Source organism: Nilaparvata lugens, chromosome 14 (assembly GCF_014356525.2).
Source record: "Nilaparvata lugens isolate BPH chromosome 14, ASM1435652v1, whole genome shotgun sequence".
Lineage (NCBI taxonomy): Eukaryota > Metazoa > Arthropoda > Insecta > Hemiptera > Delphacidae > Nilaparvata > Nilaparvata lugens.
The window spans coordinates 19,196,830-19,216,209 of record NC_052517.1 but is presented as its reverse complement, the minus strand read 5'-3'; the positions used below and the strand labels follow the sequence as shown (position 1 = coordinate 19,216,209).

Sequence of the window (19,380 nt, the reverse complement as noted above, 5' to 3'; positions counted from 1 at the left end):
ATGGTAATAGGGCAAGGAAAGTAAAAACACTAGTTTCGTTAGCCTTCATTGAAGTGTACACCACAGTATAAATCTTAAGGTGCGTACAGACTTTCGCTGTGCTCCGCAACCGAACGTCACTCCAGCAGAGCGATTGATGATCGACCGGGGAGCAACAGTGGTTCGACCGGGGAACTCGAGAAGATCTAACATCTTCCGTAACGTTCATGATGGGTGCGTGGGCGGAGCGACTGTGGTTCGATGGAGGAACGAAGGCGGTACGAGGGCGGAGCGTGCTCGGTGCGGGTTGGAAGCGCGTATATGTGTACGCAGCTTTAGGTGGGTTCCTAACCTGTAGTATGGCTTGACACGGCGTGAGGAACTTTAGTTGGAACTCAGCATCGATATGCAGCACAGAGGCGTTGGCTTCAGCTGCATCCAACTGTGTGCTCACTTTTGCTCCGTATTTGTAGCTGTAGATAGTGTTAGCCGCATACGCAAACTTGTTGTCATCTGAAACAATCATAAATCACATTACTAAACTGTCGGTCCCGGATGAACTAAAACAGATAAAGGGTGCATTTGTAGCTGTAGATAGTGTTAGCCGCATACGCAAACTTGTTGTCATCTGAAACAATCATAAATCACATCACTAAACTGTCGGTCCCGGATGAACTATAACAGATAAAGGGTGTATTTGTAGCCTGCCATTGGCTTGTAGGCAACGAAGATAGGGTAACGGATCGAGACATACAGATAGGCCTACATAGCCTACATTATTTTCAACACTCCCAGCTCCACCTTGCAGCTCCAGCTCCTCCCAACACACCTCAATCGTCTTGTATTCTCACATCTTTTGCCCGGTTGCAGAGTCGTTACATAAAATCAAACATAGCTATGTGAGACATAGTTTAAAATCACTCACATAAATGGTTGGTGGTTGCACAGACGTTTGTCGAAGCCCATTTAGCTATATCTCGAATTAGCATCACACTGCAGCTCTATTCACTTTTTCCGTAGATGCTTCTATCCAACCAATGCCTTGGCAGCGGGCAAAGTTTCAATCGACATCACTGTCAACAGACCTAAAAGACCTCACATAAAATTGATAAACAATATGGCGACTCTTGGCTTTTGGCGAGATTTCTTACAATATTTATGTGGTGCCACAGTGTTTTGCAGCTTATAAACAACTTGAAAAGCAATGTTATAAATTTATTTTATAGGGAGAGAAAAATAATTTACTTATATACAGATGGTTTTTCGTAAACATCTTTCAAAAAATCTATCACAACCTCTAAAATGCATGTGGTGGGAGTAGATATTGGATTTAACAGCACGACTTCGGGTCCATAACTTAAATGACTGTTTTTAGCGATTAGAGACATACATAAGCTCTGCTCTATTTGACGACTCTGCAACGAAATCATGAGTTTAATTGGGCGTTTTTAGTTTTATGGGAGCTATAGTTTACTTTGACATCTGTGCAACGAAAAGTTGAGTTATGGCTTCATAAATAAGTTACATTCCTGATTTTAACTTTATGTGACGACTCTGCAACCGGCCATACATCAGATAATGGGAAATAATTGATAGCTGATAATTACCTTTGCAGACAGGCTTGCCACACTTTTTCGGATCTTGGAGATAGTTTTCGCCGGCTGCTAGGGTTGACAACACTGTGACCAACAGCCATACCACTGCTGCCAATTTGGCAAACATAATTTCCCTCCTGCAACCAAAAAAGTACCGTTTAATCGTCTGGAAACCACTCAATGCTCTATGTATTCCACTACGCACAAGCCTTGAGCTTACATGGGCATCATACTCAATAGAATAATATAGAATGACAATACCTGCACTGACACAAACAAGGACAAAAACGTCAAGTGACTATTTTGGTTAAATAGTATAATACTAAATTATTGGTAGACAGAATTCAAGTAATACGATTTACCGGTTTTTTCACATAACACCAAAAATATGTACACTTGATGTTTATAGACTTTGATATTCACTTTTCACATTTTAAAATCACTTGGAATAAAACTTCAACACTCAACACAACATTATGAAAGAGTAGAAAAATAAAACCATTAGTTTCTAATGGCAGTGTTTACACATTTTCAGTGTGAACACTCGCACGACAACTTATGCTATTCTTTTGTGACAATGTGTGAAGACCACCATAAGAATCAATAGTATTGATAGGCGTAGAAGAGCAGGATAAGATATGTTGCAAGCTAGCTACCAAGCAACAAAGTGACTCTCTTCATAAACAATATGACGGATCTTGGGGAGACAATAATTGAATGATTGACTCATTATTCAATTACAGGTCAAACAAATTTAACAGAGTTAACTCTTTGTGTCTGGACAGTTAGGTAACTTAATTTCAAGCATCTCTGATTTCTAATTGACAGTTAATCTTAGATTATTATCGTCCATTAAACTTGAACTACCGTTTTATGCAGAACATCTTGCAATGCATGAAATTGAGGCAAAAAATATTATTTGTTTGTTTCTTTTTGGCAATAAAATAAATTATATTGAACTGAATTAGAAATCGATCAATATATTGCATTTTATCAACATAATAGTTTAATATTATTAATAAATTCTAAATTCCTAGTTTATATATATTTTGGACACAAAATTGGACACAACTTATCAAGTGAAAAAATTTACCATTTCTATCTAAATTTGGGAAAGGAACAGTTTTGGGCTTTCATTTCCCAATCATTCATAGTTGAGACTGATATTGCATCTATCAATGTATAAAAAATCTGGTGTGGCGCAGTCACACAACTTTCCTTGCCGTTATGAAAATTGATCACCTGACGCTAGTGTTCCCGCGCATCTCAAGTCTACTTATAAACAAAGATCTGAGCCAGCTGGTGACAGGACAATAACGCTGGAGACACACGAGGTCTGCTATATCTTCATAGTGAATGATTCAATAGAATCAACAGTTGCCAACAGTTTGCAATTGGATAATCTCATTTTCTCGATTTTCGTGCTTATTTTCAATTTTAGGTGGAAATGCTACTGAACATTAATTGTAGAGATTTTCATGCTCAATCTTTTCCACTTGAAATTTTGTGTTTAAATTGTATCTGAAGCCTGATAATTAGGAATCTAAAATCAAACTTTGCATAGATGGGGCGGAGCTTCTGGAATTTTACAGATATGGGACTTGTGGCAGTTGATTGAGCTTATCGATGACTATTTTAGGTATGAATTTGATCAAAATCGTTGAAGCCGTTTTCGAGAAAATCGCCAAAAACCCTGTCAACATTTTCGCCATTTTAGCCTCCATCTTGAATCGAAATTGTACGTCGAAAGTGTAAGGACCTTAAGTTGCAAATTTCAAGTCATTCCGTTAATTGGGAGATGAAATATTGTGTACACAGACTCACGTGTTTTTTGGACACAGTGGACCTTGAAACGTATAGAAATTGGGGTACTTGAATTTTTTTCGGAAAGCAATACTTTGCTTACCTATGGTAATAGGGCAAGCAAAGTAATGAATTAAAATAGTTGCTTTGCGGAATTTAACACATATTATACAATGGGACCTTTCACACTGGAAACAGTTGCTCACAAAATGAAACACGAGCTATAGCCTACTACAGGACCTTTCACACCGGCAACAGTTGCCCTAAGGAATGAAACACATTTTATAATATGAGACCTTTATACCGACGACAATTGCATCGGAATATAAAAGACGTAGTATACTATGCCACAACAGTTGTCCTATTGAATGAAACGCATATTATACTATGCGACCTTTCACACTGGAAACAGTTACTCACAAAATGAAACACGAGTTATACTACAGGACCTTTCATACGGGCAACAGTTGCTCAACGAAATGAAACACATATATAATATGCCGGTACATGGCTGTGTTTCTATACTGAGATGAAAAGGACGCATTAATGCTATTATTATAAAAGGAAAGCTGGCAGTTCAAAGTAACAGTTCACTGTAATTAATAAATCGGAACGAGCAATTTGTGTGGCAAAATTCCAACAATATCGAAATTCAATTTAGTAATAATATTGCATTGCGTCACTGATAGCTGCATCGCCTGCTTGGGGTATTTTCCCCAGCATTAGGCTATTTATTATTGCTAATTGGTTTTATCATAACGCTGCTGCTGTAATTTTAATCATAATGAGGATGTAGGCAAGAATAAAGTTGCATCATTGATAAATCTCAGCACAGAAATAAAAAATAATTCAAGAAGAAAAAGAAGAAGAAGAAGAAGAAGAAGAAGAAGAAGAAGAAGAATAAGAAGTAGACGTTGGAAGAACAAGATGAAAAAGAAGAAGACAGGAGAAGAAGAAAAAGAGGATGATGATGATGATAAAGATCAAGGAAAAGCCCCAACTTATATGCCTAGAATATTTTAAAATAACAGATGTAAACCAGCATTATTTGTTAGGGGAGAAATTGAGAAATATATTATTATAATGCATAGAATGATAAAAGTTTGAACTTACATGTTCTCAGATAGTATAGGCTAAGAACTGGTCACGTAATCCACATAGCTACCAAATTATTGTCACAAAAGTCATCCACTAACACAACAATTTCCCAGTACAACTGAATAAAATAACAAAACACTATTATTAAATAAATAAGACTGGGGAAAACTACTTGAATAGGACTACGTGAATATTGTCGTAAGCACGTTTTTAATATTTATTTAAAAAATAATAGACGGTAGCTGATACAGGCTAATTTATGTAATATTAAGTGTTCATTCTCGTTCAAAATAATCAATTATATTTTATTAAGCAATAAATTATATTATTCAATAATTTCATAATTAAGATAAAATATTTTGTTAATTAATTATCAATTCTAAATTGTTAAAAGACGATCTGGCAACAGAGCAAAGCGAGAAAGAGATAACGCTATCCGCTTTGTTGAATGATAGACAAGGATAGCAAGCAATACCATTGCTAATCAAACACTGCCATTATAACGTGGACCTCACTATAGAACAGTTTACTAGATATTGATAGTGGTGTAACAACCAAAGCTAGCTTCTAATAAAGTGGTTTTAACAACTAAAATTTCGAATAGTAGGCTATATAAGGATATTTGTACGGCCCGGATTCTAGGACACCTCATGAATCTAGTGGACAGTTGAATCTATAATAAATCCTTGGGTTTAATGGTCCTTCGGATTTAATAAGTGTCCTGGAAACCGGGCCTAAAATCACATTCACTACTAAAGAATTGATATAATTTTAGAAAAATTAGCTGATAAAACTTGAACACTATAGGGTGAAATAGTTTGAATAACACACAAAACATGAACGTTTAGGAAAAACACAATTCTGGCTCAAAAAGTGACACTTTCTGAAAATCCAAGCAACTCTAATTGACACCCTCCTCAACTCAAAATTAGACGATAATTTAAGGAAAATCGCTCCATCACAAAATGAAGAGAACCTTTTAATAATGAATGCCAAACACGAAACACGAGGCCTTTGATGAAATGACGGAAAAATAGAGGAAATATCGACTACCACTTGTTATGCACGTGATTAGGCGGCCTACAGACGAATCGAAACTGAGCAGAAAATAATTTAGAGCACAAATAATAATAATAAGTGATGACTATTGTTGGCCCAGTCACAAGTCCACCAGATAACACACTGATTATTCTGCCAAAGGTCAACACTGTAGGCTGCTAGTATATTCTGACAGATTGAAATGATTTCTATCATACCATGCTCCAATTTTCGACGCATCTACGGAACAATAGGGTATCTTACTATCTACCCATCATGGACACCGTTCAAATGTGACGCGCATCAAAACTTTTAGCTCCACTTTTATACTCTGTAGGTGGGAATAAATATAATAAAATCTAGAGATAAGAGAGTGGGTTAATGGAACAAAAAGCCACAGATGGTGATGGAGTGGAGAATAGCTACAGTGAGCAAGTGATTATCAAGTCAGCACCTGATTAGCATTGGTGTTGCTATCCTTGTCTGTCTGCAGACAAAGCATATAGCTCCATCATTTTTCAACTCCGCGCCGGTGCCAAAATCGTTTGCAGGCTATGTAGTAATATAATAAACTACCAGAATATTAAGAGCCAAGCCACACGGTGCGTTTTTTCAGGCATTATGAGACGAGTCGGTAGAATTCAAATTTTATCACAAAAATGAATATATAAATTGGCCATTTTTTGTGTATTGGGATAAGTACACTCAACAATAAATTTTCCATTTATCGACCGAATTTGACTTATGATGCATGAATTTGGACCGCCTTGACGAGCCGAGGAGAATGAAGTGTAGTACGATGAAATCTGACCATTGTGTCAAAAGTTATGTGTTTGAAATTTTGATCTTGAGGTGTCCTTAAGCTGGAAAATGAGCCGAAAATACGAGGTTTTTGGGCCATTCTGTATTCTGAAATTTTGCATGAAGAAATTGGTTCTGGATTTCTCTTATGTACCCAAATAATATATTAAAAGATCAGAACTACAATATAAATTGCATGCACCAATGTAAATATTGACTGACCTATCAAGTGAATCTCACTTATAGAGTGTTCGGTACACTATAAGTAACCACTCAGTGCGCCGTCATTTTCTGAACACCCTGTGGATTATTAGATTGACTATTCTTCTTACCTTGGAGTCGGAGACTCCATGTTGGTCCATCTTAACACAAATCATGTTATTATGATCAAGATATGTCACAGGCTCCTCATCAAATGAATAAATGTAATCTGTCCACAATTGACAACAATCTGCGCCCCACTTCTGTAAGAGATCCCTGAAATGAATTGAAACAGAATTTAGCAATTTGATTGTATGGTATGTCTCCATAATTGAAAGAATACAACGTTGATATTGTCAATACCAATATATTTACCACAAGGTAATAGAATAGAATATCTTTATTAGCCTCAATAGTACCGTAATCCGGGGTGAAGTGGATCAAAATTAGCAGTTTTTTCTAATATTTTGTGCTTCAAAATTTAGAGAGAATTCTGAAGAAAATAATATATCACCTCTCAATCTTCTACTCTCCAATGACTTGGAGTCCATTTTTTTTTGCTCAAAATTGACAAAAGGTTTTTGCTTGATCCACTTCACCCGGTATGGTGGGGTGAAGTGGATCAGCATTACTATTTCATTATAAAACTACTTCACCCCAATACTGAGGTGAAGTGGATGATTAAATATGTTATAAATTAAAAAAAATATTTTTGCAGTCAATAAAATTTATTCAATAAAAATTATGAAACTAGAATGAAAAAATGAGAATTTAAATGAAACAATCCACTGCATTTATAAATAAAAATTATTTAAACTACCTGAAATAGCAAAACATTAGTTAAACATATCAATAAAACATATCAATCAATAAAACATACAATAACATACATGAAAAAAAAGAATTGAATTGAAACGATTTACTGCATGTATAAATAAGAATTGAACTAGCTAAAATAGCAGAAAATTAATTTAGCATATCAATAAAACATACAAATAGAAATAAAACATTGCGTCTTTTTGGATTTTCTTTTAAAAAATCATAGTCATTCAACTTATAATTTCGTTTGCCTTCAAGCCCGATTTTTTACCTATTTTCGTGGCATGTTAAGTCACTTCATGAAAACAAACTGTAAACAATTCCAACTCACATAAAACACATTTACTTTTACTGAACTGATACTGACTCTAATAGGTTATGTTGATGTTGACAAATTCTAGAATACAATATCGACTTGACACGAGCAATAATCGATATTGGGAAAATGATCCACTACAACACCCCGGCTGGTGACGCTTTTAGATCGACTCTATTCATTTTGATAATCAAGTATCGATCTATCGATAGGGGGAAACTATCGATATCTATTCAGAGAGTCGATTGCAGGTTTGGACTGTTGTATAAATTTAGAATTGGAACCGTTTTGGCCTTATAAGCCTGTGGTAATTTTCTGTAAGTTGTGAATGATTAAATAGATAAATATATACCAATATGTACAAAAATATATAGGTACCACAAAGTTAATTTGGACCAATAACAAATTTCAACTTGCATGATAAACCAACTTTATTATCATAAGTAGCCTACATTAACCCTTATTATCCTCATTTATTCATTATAATTTGAGCAGCTCTATTTGCTGAGAGTGGCCGTCGTCAAGTGGTTTAGATGCCGGGTTTGTAAACCAGGCACGGTTCGAATCCCGGCCCGGGCAAGATATTTTTCTTGCGCCACTCCCGTGCTTCTGATGGACAAGTTGTTCAGCCGGTCCCGGCTAAAAGCGGTCGTCAAGTGATGTCAGAGGCAAAACTCTGACACTAGACCTGAGCCGGCCAGATCATTCGGAATTATCCTATTAGATTAAGCGAGCAATTTCAGTATTTTTATATCTGTTTATTTATATTTGGATATTTATGTTCAACGGATCTCCAAAACGGCTCTAAAGATTTTCACGAAATTTGGAACATAGAAGGTTTATGATATAAAAATTCGATTGCACTAGGTCTCATTCTTGGGAAAACTCCCTGACCGACATTGAAAGCATAATTTTCATCCTTGGCCAAAACAGCTGTGGATAGTAAAAAAGTGAGTGAGCGAGTGAGTATTTAAAAAATCAAAATATCGCATCCCCGAAATTTATAAGATGACATATAGCCAGCTGTGAAATATAAACACGATTATTCTAGAGAATTGTGTTATGTTTATCAATAAATAAAAATAACGAGCAAAGCTCGGTGCTCCAATATTTACTATTACCCCTTTTTTGGAAGATTTAAACGGAAAATTAATTAAAAACGCATAAATAAATAGATATATAGTAAGGTCCACGTTATAATGACAGTGGATAAAGATAGAAAAATAGCGATGCCGATTCTCTAAATTAATTAATTATATTTCTACACTGTCAAAAACATAATTAGCATCGTTGTGGACCTAGAAATGGATAGTATCACCGGTTTTGTCGAATGATAGACAAGGATATCAAAACCAAAGTTGATCAAATACTGTCATTATAACGTGGACCTCACTATAGCAGCATAATTTATTATAAGCATAACCAAACATTGGTCATTGGATAGCACACCTAACCTATATTTGTCACGAATTATTCAGTTAATTTCCTTCAATCTCGGGAATGAAGAAACTTTATTAACTAAGAATAGAACGTACATTTTAAATATATAAATGTTTAATCATTGAAATACTTATATTAAATCAATTTTAAAACATGAGTAGACTGGATCTTCCCTAAAATTTAGGCACATAATTATTTGAAGATTGCGCACCACGTTTATTGATCATAGTGTTTGAACAATAATTATGAAAGATATTTTTTGAATAATTGAAATTTTAATAACAATAATTCACTTATAATAAGCAATTTTTATACGAAAACATATAGTGTGATATTAAAATTTTCAAAAATGACAGTTCATATATTATGCTTCAGTCAGCTTTCAGAAGCAGAAGCGAGTAGAGGTGTTTTGTGAAATTCATGTAATTATTCTAAAAGTATACCATCAAACTGTTGTGTCAGTGAAAACGGCATTGCCGAATTGTGAGTGAGTGTGTGTGTGCGTGCGCGCGCGCGTTGGCAGCAACTATGACCGTAGCCGAGTTCGGATATTGCTGCTTCGGTGAGTGCTGAATCGGTAATTCTATTGTGAGAACTGAACTATCGTAACTATGAACGTTGACGATAATACGACTATTATTACTATAACTGAAGGAAATAAACCTGTCTCCTACAAGGTTCGAACTGATAAAATTCAATCAGAATGCGAAAAACTTTTATTTAAAGCTTGGAACGAAGCTAATACAAAATTCCAGCAATCAGAAAAAATAAGTTCTTAACTTAAAATTCAACTTGAACAGCTTCAAACTAGATTATCAGCGTTAGAGACTAAATCTAAGAATGAAGAAAAAATACGGACAATTATCATACCGATGAAGAAGAATTATCTACTGAAACAGAATGGATTCGTCAAAAGCAAAGAAAGAGGAAGAGAGAACAATCTGACTCACCTCCAACACAATCATCCAATGAGCAGAAAGTGAGTTCACGTAGAGAAACTGAACTAGAAGAGAATGCTGAACCAAAAAAAAACTCCTAGTATCAAACAAGTTAAGAGACCTCCTCCAATAATACTCTACAACATCCAAGACTATCAAGTATTGTATAAGATTTTGAATGAAAAAATAAAAGACTCTTATAAGATCACACTATTGAATAATGGTAGCTAAAAACTCAACGTTGAATCTGAGGGTAATTATTATAGACTAATAACATCTTCGTTTGAAAACAAGCAAACGAGACCCATTAGAGTAATTGTGAAGAAGTTGCACAGCACTTGCAATCCACAGGAAATAAAAGAGGAACTTCAGGAAAAAGGATTTAAAATATTGGACGTGGTAAACATTCTTAAATGGAAAACAAAAGAACCACTCCCAATATTCATGTTAACTCAATTCAATTCAATTTATTTTTTCCTTCTGAATACAATTCAAGCAGTTACATAGAATCTTGAGCAATAAAGTTTATACAATTCAAGAAATGATATGATATACATACAAAAAACAAACAACAAAATATAGAACTATACTAAACAATAGAACTCTTGAGCTATCACAATTTTATTCTTGTATAAAATTCTTGTATCAGATAGGAAAGAGCTTACATAGGCAACAAAGGCCTGTGCGTAAAACTTTTGAAAACACAGAGAGCATAAATAGAATTTATGAAATATGTGTAATTATGGGTATGAAGGTTGAAGTAGTCCCCCTGAAAAAATCGAAATTTCTAGCGCAATGTGAAAATTGTCAAACCTGGGGACACACTAAAAAATACTGCCAGAAGGAGCCTAGGTGCGTGAAATGCGCTGGTTGAAATGCCCCACATCACTATCAACTGTACTAAGAGTAAACAAGTTAAGCCTAAATGCTACAATATTGTGGGATGGAGCACCCTGCTAATTATAGAGGATGTGTTAGCACAAGAGTTGCAGGCACTTCGAAATTACAAAAAAGCAATAAAATCTATTTCGTCAGTCAACAAAAGAGACGATCCTATTGTGCCACAGAGAGCTGTAATAAATGACAGTAGAGTTAAGGAGAACCAGAGTTATGCTGATAAGCTGAAAAATAAAGTACCTATCAACAGTAACGAAAAGTCAAGTCTTCAAGATTACAACTTGAGTAAAGATTTGGAACTGAGCATTACAACTCAACTTAAATTGATTCTTGAGAAACTAGTTGTGCAAGAAGGCCTCAATAAATCAATTTTAAGTAGGTTAGAAAAACTGGAAAATATTTCAGTTCCAGAAGTCATTTACAAGAAGCATGGAAAATAGATTCAAAATTATGACTTGGAATGCTAATGGATTACTACAGCACAAAGATGATCTATTAGCAATTCTAATTGAGCATAAAATAGATGCCTGTCTCATTCCGAAACTCATTTCACCAAAGAATCCTACTTTAAAATTAGAGGGTACAAAACGTACCATGCCATACATCCCAACAACAGCGCTAGAGGCGGAAGTGCGGTTATTGTAAGAGAAGAGCTAAACCATCACGAGTTCAAGAAGATAGAATTGCAGGAGTTCCAGTCGATTTCAATCAAAGTCAAACTTATCGGTAGACCATCTGGTACGATCACAATTGGAGCCGTCTACTGTCCACCACGATTTAATTTGAAGAAGATAGAATATATTGATTTCCTAAGCAACTTCACAGGGAAATTTATCATCGGAGGAGACTTCAATTCAAAGAATACACAATGGGGGTCCCGACTGACCACAACTAAAGGAAAGGAGCTATTACTGGCTGTTAATGAATACCACTGCGATGTTCACTCAACAAGGAAACCAACTTACTGGCCAACAGACAAAACAAAAATTCCAGACCTTGATAGATTTTTTCATCACAAAAAATATTTCACCAAACTGTGTTGAAGTCAAATTTGATGTCAACTCTGACCATTCGCCAATAGTTTTGACAATGAACAGTGCAGCTGTTAAAAAAGAAATGCCACCTAGACTCATCAACAGGTACACAGATTTAGAAACTTTTAAAAATATGATAGACTCTAAAATAGACTTAAACACATCTCTGCAAACTATAGATGAACTAGAAAGTGAAGTCCAGGAGTTTGTAATCAATATCCAACAATGTGCCTGGGAAAATACACCACTACTTCAAAGCAGGATTTTCAAAGGTAATTGCTATCCTGTAGCGGTAAGAGAGTTGATAGAAAAAAGAAGAAGAACAAGAAGATCATGGCAATCAACAAGAAATCCAAGAATTAACCCTTTTAAGTTAACATTTAAAACCAGTCGGTGAAAAAAATTGTTTTGTGGTTTTTTGAGTTCTTTTAGCTTCTCTGGATACTATCTGACCATTTTTTTCTTGAAAAAACTTTTCACCTGTGGAAAAAAGGGGGTGGGTCCAAATGGACCCACTGGGAAATTAGTAGAAATAAGTAAATGTTTGGAATAAGTAAATGTTTATTGTCTCATATTCATAATGCTTGGAATCACAATATGATGTATTATAATAGAACTACAGTATAGCTACAAATCAATTATTGTACATCAGATAATATATTTTTTCAATTGTCAACCATTCAACCAATTGTCAAATGACAACTTGTAATTCTTATGCTTGGGGATTGTCTGAGCAAGCCGGATAACAATATCCCCACTTGGACCTAAGCCTGAATCAGATGGAGCTGTACCTTGCCTATATACACTTCAAAGTCTATTAGAAGGCCACTACGACTTGCCAAACAAAATACTTTTATACCCTATTTATGAGGCTTATTCTTGACATACTGCTTGATGCTACTCCTACCTTTGTAAGGAATCAACAGCACTGAACTCCTCATGTTCAAGTATTCTAAAATTCTGATGCAAAATGTTAAGAAAAGGACGAACCTTGAACAGCCTATCATGATCAGGGTGACTTTTTGGCAGCATATTTTCATTGTTCACTACGTGGAGATTTGATCTCAATGTATCAAATCTATTTCGCTGCATACAGTTAGCTATGGATGAAAACCTGCTAACATTAGCCCAATATAGTCTATAGCTTGGTAATTTTATGACACCACTCATGACATGTATGCCGAAAAATGGTTCTATTTCATTTTTATTTGTATTAATGCTTTTTCCCCCCCAGATTTTTGAACTGAGTAGCGGTTTGTCTCGGTAACAAACATTTCAATTATGTCATCAGAGAAGAATTTCTTGAAATATTGAAACGGAGTCAACTCTGGAGGAGGATCACAGTGGTTGACAACACACTCACTATTTACATTAGGCCTATCTACAGAATGCCAAACCAATTTGTCTCTTCTTGCTGAAGGTCTGCTTTGAGAATTTTGTGTTGAATTATCACATACCTCCACCGAATCATTGGGATTTTCGAAGACAATGCCCTCCAATTCGTCAGGCGGTTGTTCATCTGGGGCTTGTAGTAGTTCTTCAATTCGTTCGGTTTGTAGTAATTCTTCAATTCGTTCATCATCAGAATCGCCCTCAAGTAGCTCGTTATCAGATAAATCTCCATCGAAGAGGATTGTTTGCCACTCATTACTGTCGACAGGTATAGCCATCTGAAACAATACAAACAGAATTGTTGATATGATTTGTAGGTAGATTATAGCCTACATTTCATCAAAGTTTCAGCAACAAAAATTTCCAGAACAAAGTACCTATCAGAAACAAACTCAAATTATCAGAAGATGATCATATAACAATATTTAACACAATATATTACATTCATAACGTTACAGAAGTTTAATAAATAAATAGATTACAAACTAAGTAGGTCTTTAGGTAGATTACAGCCTACATTTCATAAAAGTTTCAGCAATAATAATTTTTAGAACAAAGTACCCATCAGAAGGAAACTTAGATTATCAAAAGATGATCATATGACAATATTTAACACAATATATTTCATTCATAACATTATAGAAGTTCAATAAATAAATAGATTACAAACAAGAGACTATGAATTGAGGTTATGTCTGGCTTGATATGATGTGCCCAGTGGGTCCATTCGGACCCCAATCTTTCTCTATTGATTACACACTAAATATCGACATTATATTATATTATGATAGCTCATAAGGTTTATAAGAATATATTGAATAGCAGAGTATTTTTTTTTTTGATAATTGGAAATACACTTACCTTCAAAAATTAGGATTTCAAATAATCTCAGTCATCAGGCAGCAATAGCGTCGTGTTTGGTAACAGAAACATAAATGCTTTAGGTTGGTTTACGAAAGAATAATCGACTTCAAGTAAAGCATTTCAAACAATTAATTTTATGGATGCAAAACAGCTGTAATACATATATTTAAAATTCTCGATAAAAATTCAATGTAGTATTTATTAAATATAACTGATTTGCGCTTTGTATTTTATGCAAGTTCCCATTATATCAATAGGGCCATTCAAATTTTCCGCCACTTCTTGCCTCTCTCTGTCATGGCTGCCCATGTTCAATTCGTAACAGGAATAGCGGCCACTCAGCCACTCTATAGATCTATAGTTTACTATATAGATCGTTGGTGTACACCGTACACCATTAGTCTTTTTAGTCTTCTTATTAGTCTTTAACTATAACTACTAACTAGGTGCTATAAAAATCAAGAAAAAAAATATATTATGCTTATGCTTGATACGTAACTGTAGATCTAGTAGGCGATGCTTGATAATTAGTTTTGCAAACTGGCCGCTAGGGGAAGAAATCCTTGTCATCATAAAACGGATTCACCAAAATGCACGTCTGTGATTCGTCAGAATTGGCTTGGTTCCGTTTTGTAGCACAATTTGAGGAACACCATATCAACAGTATTCTTCCAGCTGATTGTGCCATTTTGTTTTGTAATTTGTGGAGATTTTGAGAATTGAGACAAACTCTGTGTGATTTTGATGTATAAATAGAAAGTTGTAGTTGATTTGTGAAGTGTAGTAATTCAGAATTCAAAAAAGTTATCCAATTACAATTATTTCAGTAGCATTAAATTCTAAACTTGCGTGTAATTGATGAATAATTGCATATTCGTACATTAATTTTGGAAACGTTTCCGTGTAGGCTAGTTCGTCCAAGCAAAATAATAATATTGTGATTATGCAAGTAATTCATGGCTTCCAAGTTTATTTTTATGAAAATTATGTTATTTGATAATTATTTCAAGTACATTTATACTTGTTAATTATTATTTCCAAAAATTAATTGCCGAATTTTTACTTTAAAGCCAGTCTGTAGGCTAACACTAGATCTATTTGGTTGAGGGTAAAATCTAATTTTTTTAGAATTTATATAATTATTTTCCTTGTTTATGCTAAGACCTCATTGAACTTTAAAGTTTATATTATTTATTCAAAATTTTTAACTATTTTTCTTGAAATAGTGAGTTATCTACTAATGTTTGTCTAGCATTATAGCTTAGGCCTAGTTAGGTTAGATTAAGCAGTTTTAAAAGATAAATATTGATTTGTCTTCAACCACAATATAAACACTTCATAAATTCTAATAATAAATAATGGTATTAGTTTCTTCATATTTATAAAATACAATATAATATATTAGTATTATTTTGTTTCTTTTATCAAATTATTATTTATGCAAGTTTTCCACTGAGTGTGCTGAGTCTATTACTGATTTTATCTGTTCTTAAATGACAATTCCCATTTAAAACATTACGTGAATAAATTTTTGACTCTTGTCATAGGTATTGCTCTCTTTTAGATTTATTTTTTCATTCATTTCATTTTTTTACCTTTCAGGTCATGAATATTGAATTAAACTAATGGAATGGATTGAAACATGTGAAATTTGTAAATGTCACTGAAACATACATTGATGATGGACCAAAAAATTATGCTTAACACTTCTTATGCTGCTTCAGGTCTAAAGGTAATTCTACATTTATTTTTATATTATTGTTGCTCAAATTCTACAAACAAAATTTTTTTATTTCTTTTTACTATCTAGGTTTAAAAAAGGTATTTCGAATAATTTGGACAAGAGAGAAAGGCGTGCTGTGATCTGTAGACCTCTCATATTTTTTTTATAAATATTTGATCCAATATCTACAGATCATAAGCTTAAGAGAGCTTTGAAATTTTTCTAGTTTTAAGGTATCTTCTGATATGACTCTCAATAATTATTAATGAAATTCTCTATTCTTGGCGTGGGCATATTGCATAGACAAGATAGTGATCAAGTCAAAATTGATATAATTTATTTTTATTCATGCAATTCCTATACTGTAAAATTTAGAAGATATCTAGTCCACACTATATCCAAGCCATGCAACCTGCAATATGACCATTTGTTGATGCTCGGCTGGCAAGCAAAGAGACGAGTGAAGGCGAGCGTTGACAAATCACCCATCCACAATCTTGCTCTCGTCGTCATTTGTACGCATTGGGCCAACATGTGGATCCGGCATTTTAGGTGAATAAGGCTAGGTGCACACACACCTATTTAGGACGGCCGATCTTTTATCGGTCGTAGGTGCTTGCAGATATAGCGGATTTTTCCGGTCAAGCAATCAGTTTCTTGTTTTGACACGATTTCATTGAATAGTAATTAATTTTAAAAAAGTTGTTACTATGTGTTTATGGTATGGCGATGGCATTCAGTGCCGTAGGAGTAAACGTTATGCTGGATTTATCCAATTAATGCATTAAAAACATACCAAATGCAATTTTTTATATCCTCTAGATCCTCAAAATCATTTTTCAGAGTGCAGCAGAGGGATGCTCCATGCATCCCTTGTTCAGTATTTAAATGTATCGATTTTAATTACTCTTTTTTAGGCTAGATTATTTTTGTATATCATTATAATTTGTAATTTTCTAGTGGCTTATTTATTGTTTTTGGTTGTTTAATTTATATTATAAGATGATGCTTATGCTCAAAACCTCTTGCTGTACACAAATGTTTATCATGCATGTCGTACCGTTAGTGGCCAGCCTCAGGACCTCCACTTTAAGCCAGCGATGTCGCGTTGCTCTCTGCGGCCCTTCCGCTACACTTGGGCAGCTGATTTACAGACCGCTACAAGTCACCACTAGGTCATCTCTAGTGGTCGGTGATATCTGTATTCGCCGCCTCACTTGTTTGTGCTGTGCTGTCCACGTTGGCAGCAGATGATGTCGACAAGATGACATGAATCATCTTGTAGTGGGAACTAGAAACTCGACTTGGGACTAGAAACTTGAAGGTTGGGGGCGATAAGATAGCCTTGGTGACGCAGTAGCTAGATTTTGAGAGTTGATAAGCGACGTCGTTCGGCCTCTCGAAATAAACTCATAATAAGCTCTCTAATTCAGTCGTTAATCCACTTCCTGACAAATAAATCTCTTCTGTTCATGGCGTGGATATACCGCTTAGGCATGTTCACAAGTGAAATCTGAAATAGGAATTACTCAATATTTAGGAATAAAATAAGGTGAATAAGGGTGCGCGCGTGGTGAGTTCGTAGAGGTAGAGTTGAATTATTTATTAAAACTATATGGTGGTACTTTGCCCCAACTATACGGTCGGAATAGACGCAACGCAATTTTTCTCGCTAGTTTTCAGGATGCATTGTCTTTTATGCAGAATTTCGCTGGTGTAGTGTTCCTTGTAAGGGGCTATGCGTTCTATTACGATAAAAAAACGCGACCGAAATTCTGTCGCTGCTATTCCGCCCTTATTGTTGAACTTGTAAAATAGTTGAACTATGAATTTATTGGCTTTGTTCTCCAGTCCCTAGTAGACTATCAAGCGGCTCGAGCCGCCTCACTAAAGACGCGCGGTCAGACTCGTCGCTAAGGAATTGTAGCTTAAAGGTCCATAGTTCATACAAAATAGCAAGTTTGGACTTGGAGGGATATGCGGAGCAGAGAAAGGTAGGAGTATAGTAGAGCGGCGGCGATGTTGCCGTGCCAAAGCGGCCAGTGCAGTGTTTTGTAGTCTTTAGTGTGCGTTCAACTGCTCATGATACGGTTATTCAGTTTCCTCTCTAAAAGCACTGAGTCTATGGCTCTATTCATCACAGTAATTGGCTGATCTCCCTCCATTTCTCTGCTCTGCAAATTCCTCCAAGTGACGCTCACTTGCTAGCGGCTGTAACTGTCAGTAATATAATAGGGGCAAAGCCACACGAAGCGTTTTTCAGACGTGTCGGCAGAGCAGAAAGCTCTTGGATTTGCCCTGCCGACTCGTCTGAAAAACGCTACGTGTGGCTTGGCCCTAATAAACCTGAGACGGCTACAGCCGCAAGTGACTGAGCGACTATAGCAGCGCGACTAGAATTGTAGATTCGCCTGTTAAGAATTGAACCTTAAGGCCACTTTAATCAATGACCGCTCTCTGTGTGCTCAGGCCCTTATTTTTTCACTTAAATATGCGCTAATTATTTGTAGTGTTGTTCAAGTAGTAATTAAATGTTGCTTTTTTCAGCTTGTTGTTGAAATGTTGAAAGCTGGTTACCACACAGCTGTAGGGATGTGACAACTTTAAGGGTCAACTTCGTCCATCTTCACCAATGGAGATTAGTTGAGGTAAGATCACCACTATATTTATGATTGATTTATCTCAAATTCGGCGGTTCTCCACCGTTTTCTCAGCTTTTTCCGAGAACTAGTAGTTCGAGTGGTTAGAGTTGGAATATGCATCCCCAGTTATTACAGTTCTAGAAATGTAGCGTTGTAATTTCTCCTGTTTTGCGTACAAGATACGCTCAAGATTCGCGTTTTCCCTACATTTTTAATAAATGAAAATCAATTTGGATTTCAGGCTGAGAAGAGTACGGAAGATGCATTAATTAAATTTGCTAATACTGTTTCACAAAACCGGAATTACAATTACAAATCTATAGCGGTTTTCTTGGATATCAAAAAAGCTTTTGATACTATTCCACATTACTCCCTTTACAATAAACTCGAGAAATATGGCTTCAGGGGAATTTTTCTAGAATTAATTAAAAGCTATTTGAGAGATAGAACACAGTCTTTAACAATAAATGGATGTACTGATACCTCTAAAATGACCTCTTACGGGTTGCCTCAGGGAACTGTACTTTCACCAATCCTTTTTTATATTTATGTGAATGATTTACTGAGCCTGAAACTAAAAAACTCAACAACTATATCATTCGCAGATGACACTGCAGCTGTTTTCTATGGAAAATCGTGGATCGAGGCTCATGAAATTGCAGAACAGAATTGTTTTCTCATTAAAAAATGGTTAGACAAAAACACTTTGAGCTTGAACATTGATAAAACCAATTACATCACCTTTGCACTCAATACAACTGGTAAATCCGACGAAAATATGAATCTGAGACTACATTCAA

At 35.2% G+C, this 19,380-nt stretch overlaps 1 protein-coding gene across 1 annotated transcript in view; it reads right to left on the bottom strand.

Annotated features, from left to right (window-relative positions):
- The window catches only part of LOC111054146, a 156,607-nt gene extending 149,820 nt beyond the window's left edge, over positions 1-6,787 (bottom strand). Inside the window, 3 exon segments of the mRNA XM_039441196.1 lie at positions 332-492; positions 1,587-1,711; positions 6,647-6,787. Of these exon segments, the coding sequence (XP_039297130.1) occupies positions 332-492; positions 1,587-1,711; positions 6,647-6,666 (306 nt within the window). The 5' untranslated portion in view covers positions 6,667-6,787.
- Positions 6,788-19,380: the final 12,593 nt, after the last annotated feature.